Genomic DNA, 4267 nt, shown 5'->3' with positions numbered 1-4267 from the left:
TGCAAAATCTCTCACTACTGGAACTGACTCGACGGTAGGAGTATCAACACTAACATCTCTCACATAGGCCAGATACGCATCACATCCCTTCTTAACCATTCGTCGAGCTTTAAGAAATGAGACAACCCTGCTAGGAATTTGATATAAGGTACCTCTCCACGCTAGCCGCGGTAGACCTGGCATAGCCAACATCACCGTCTTGGCATGACATTCAAGGATAGCGTGATAGGGCGACAACCAGTCCATGCCCAAAATAACATCGAAATCTACCATACTAAGCAATAATAAATCGGCTTTGGTGTTAAAAACACTAAGAACAATCAAACACAACCGATACACATGGTAAACAACAATAAAATCACCCACGGTTGTAGATACAACAACAGGTGAACTTAGAGAATCACAGGATACACCCAGATACGAAGCAAAATAAGATGACACATAGGAATAAGTGCAGCCTGGATCAAATAAGATTAATGCATCTCTATGACAGACAGGAACAATACCTATGATAACAGAATCTTATGTAACTGCCTTCGTCCTAGCAGGAAGGGCATAATATTAGGCCTGGCCTCCCCCTCTAGGGCGACCTCTACCTGTCCGACCTCCACATCTAGCTGGTTGTATAGGTTGGGTGGTAACTGGTGCTGTAACCATAGCATAAGGACCTGGTGGAGCACGCGGTGCCTGAGAAATCTGTAGAGGTGCACCCCTCCTGAATCTGGGGCAATCCCTCACTTCATGACGAGTGTCACCACACTCAAAGCAAGTTCTCGAAGGGCGTGGATGTTATGACTGGCTCAGACCTGATCGATTGGACTGTCCACTGAAAGCACCCCGTACAGGTGGTACACTAGACTATGGCGGTGCATAATAAGGATCATGGGGCCTAGTAGTGGCCGGAGCACCGTTGGCAGCTGAAAGTGCTGAATGAACAGGGCGACCCATATAACCCCTGCCATAACGAGTTGCCGCTAGGGCTCGAGTACCACTGTAAGTGCCAGACTCTCGAGACCTCTTGGCCTCTCTCTCCTCTCTATCCCAAGACAACATACCCTCAAACATCCTAGCAATCCCTACTACCTGTTGGTATGCAACATCCATCTCCAACTCTCGGGCCATGCTCAATCTGATACTAGGGTTGAGCCCCTCAATAAACCGATGAACCCGCTCTCGAACAGTAGTAACCAAGGTTGGTGCATGCCTAGCCAAATCACTGAATCGGACCGCATACTCTGAAATGGTCATAGAACCCTCGCACAACTTCTCAAACTCTACACGCCAAGCATCTCTGAGACTCTGGGGAACATACTCCCTCAAGGACATATCTGAGAACTGATTCTAAGTGAGTGAAGCTACCTCATCTGGACTATCCAACTCGTAGGCGTGCCACCACTGATAGGCCACTCCTCTAAGCTGGAACGTAGTCAAAGAAACCTCACTAGTCTCCGTAACACCCATAGACGGTGGCACTACTCAAGAAAACCCTGGGCATCCTCTAACGCCAAGCCACTGAAAGTAGAAGGGTGGTACTTTTAGTACCTCTCGAGCCTGAGCTGCTCTGCCTCAAACTGTTGTCCTAACCTCAGGCTGAATTGGAACTACTAGCTGCATCGGTATAATATCTGGAACCTGGTCGACCTGAACCCGCTGCTCTGGGTTACCGGTGACGGGAGTCTGTGTTCCTCCCCCGGCCTGAGATGTGGCAGGAGCAAGTGGTATCAATCCTGTCTGAGCCAAGGTGCTGAACATGCTCAGAAACTGGGCTAGAGTCTCCTAAAGGGCTGTGCACTAACAGGCGTCTCAGGTGCCTACCCCACAACTGGAGCTACTGGTGGCTCCTCTGTAGCAGCTCGTGTGGGTGCTCTAGCTGCACCACGTAAACATCCTCGGCCTCTACCCTGGCCTCTCGCGGCTGTAGTAAGAGGCACGGGTGCCTGGTCATCTGATTCAGCTGTACGTGTCCTCACCATATGTGACAGAATAAAAACACTGAAATTTAGAATCCGAAGTCAAAATCTCGCACGATAAGGAGTCAAAGAAGTAAAGCTTTTTCTAACAATTTCCATAGCCCCCCGAAGATAAGTACATACGTCTCCGTACCGATCCGCGAGACTCTACTAAACCTGTTTGTGACTAATAACACCTATGAACCTAGAGCTATGATACCAACTTGTCACGACCCCAATTTTCCTTCGTAGGATGTCGTGATGGCACCTAGTCTCTAAGACTAGGCAAGCTTAACAATTTGCGGAATAAATGAATAATAAACTGAACTCCAATCTCAACACATGATATATAAATATAAAACTGCAAATCCATAATTACAGCTCCCAAAACCCGATAGAAATAAGTCACAAGCTTTTAAGAGAAAATACTAAGTGTCTCTATACATAAATCTAAAAAGAATAAGGGGAGACAACATAATAAGGATAGAGGGGGACTCCGAGGTGTGTAGACGCTGGCAGATATACCTTGAAGTCTCCACGTATAGTCCAACTCACTAGTATCTGGCCTGGTAGGAAGAACCTGGATCTGCACAAAAAGATGTGCCGAGTGTAGTATGAGTACGCCACAATGGTACCCAGTGAGTGCCAAGCCTAACCTCGGTAGAGTAGTGACGAGATCATGTTAGGGCCCTACTGGTTTAAAAGGAAAATAAGGCGGAAGATATAATAATATTTGAAATGACTGAGAATTTAAATAACGAGAAGCTTCAAAAAATAATAGCACAGCAAACAGAGGTAAACAACAGGGGCGCTCCCGAGGTATCGCCTCGTAGTCCAAAATGTAAATATGCTAGATAGTGGGGATCTCCCGAGGAAACGCCTCGTAGTCCCAAAGTAAATATGCAATAAAGGGGGATCTCCCGAGAAACCGCCTCGTAGTTCCAAAATAAATATGCAGTACAGGGGGATCTCCCAAGGAACCGCCTCGTAGTCACTAAGTAAATATGCCATACATAGGAGGATCTCCCGAGGACCCGCCTCGTAGTCACAAAGTAAATATGCAGTATAGGGGTAACTCTCGAGGAACCATCTCGTAGTCCTAAAGTAAAGATGCAACAGATAATCGAACTAAAGGAACAATGAATTTACAGCAAGAAGTCTTGCAGTTAAAGATTTAATTCAAATCAAGGGAAGCATGTAATTCAACTAAGCATGTTGCACAAAATTCAATTAAGAGTTAAGGCATGTAGATATGTGATATTACGCTAATCCTGATCATTACATATGTTAAGGCAACTCAGTTAAGGAATTTAAAAGATATCTACTCAGCAAGAACCGAAATTCTTCCACAATTAGCCCGTGTACACACTCGTCACCTCGCATACACAGCGCTCACATATCACAAATCTTTACAATAGTACCAAATCCTAAGGGGATCCCCCCTCCCTCCCCCTCCCCCCCCCCCCACACACTAGGTTAGACAAGTCACTTACTTCAAATCTCGCTCAATCAAATGATAAGGGTGTCTTTCCCTCAATTTTCCAACTCTGAATGGCCCAAATCTAGACAAACAAAATTACATATCATGAATACAACTACAAGTAAGTAATTTAAATCATAAATCTACGACTTTAGCAAAGAATCGACAAATTGCCCCAAAAATTCGACCAGGTCCCACGTATCAGATTCGGGTAAAGGTTACAAAATACAAATACCCATTCGATAACGAGTTCACCCATACCAAAATTACCAAAATCCGACACCAAGTCGTCACTCAAATTCCCAATTTAACTCTCCAAATCCCTAGCCTCCAACTCCCAAATGCCACCTTAAACACACAAAATCTAGGTGGGAAAATCAATGGGGAAACAAGATTATTGATCAAAAATAAGCACAAGGGACTTACCTCAAGAAATCCCTCGAAACCAGCTCTTAAAAATCGCCAAGACCCGAGCTCAAAATGTTTAAAATGAGCAAAAATCGTGAACACTTGCATTTAAGTGTTCTGTCTAGAATTTCCGCATCTGCGGACACTTAGCCGCATCTACGGCGTCGCAGAAGCGAAAACATACCCGCATCTGTAGTTCACTCACTCCTGCGGTCAACCCTTCCGTATCTGCGAAACTTCCGCTTCTGCGGACTCATTTCTGCGAGACGAAGACCGCTTTTGCGAAACTCCCATGCCAGGTCCCTTCCGCTTCAACGCTGACTCCTTCGCATCTGCGACCTCTGCCCACACTGCTCTAGCCCGCATCTGCGATCAATGTGCCGCTTCTGCGGTCTCGCACCTGCGGTCAATCTTACGCATGTGCGATTAC

The 4267-nt window shown here is 45.9% G+C and overlaps 1 protein-coding gene across 1 annotated transcript; it reads right to left on the bottom strand.

The window, feature by feature from the left end:
* Positions 1–858: 858 nt before the first annotated feature.
* LOC138895236 (uncharacterized) lies at positions 859–1326 on the bottom strand. The gene has a single exon (XM_070179908.1). The coding sequence runs from the start codon at positions 1324–1326 to the stop codon at positions 859–861; it is 468 nt and encodes a 155-aa protein (XP_070036009.1).
* Positions 1327–4267: the final 2941 nt, after the last annotated feature.

This window comes from Nicotiana tomentosiformis, chromosome 7 (assembly GCF_000390325.3).
Source record: "Nicotiana tomentosiformis chromosome 7, ASM39032v3, whole genome shotgun sequence".
In the NCBI taxonomy this organism is placed as follows: Eukaryota; Viridiplantae; Streptophyta; class Magnoliopsida; order Solanales; family Solanaceae; genus Nicotiana; species Nicotiana tomentosiformis.
Note: the sequence above shows the minus strand (reverse complement) of the source record. Positions and strands in the feature narration are given on the sequence as shown.

Bases quoted from the DNA above. Each gene is read 5' to 3' on its own strand.
- LOC138895236 (XM_070179908.1), bottom strand. From the start codon at position 1,326: ATGTCCTTGAGGGAGTATGTTCCCCAGAGTCTCAGAGATGCTTGGCGT.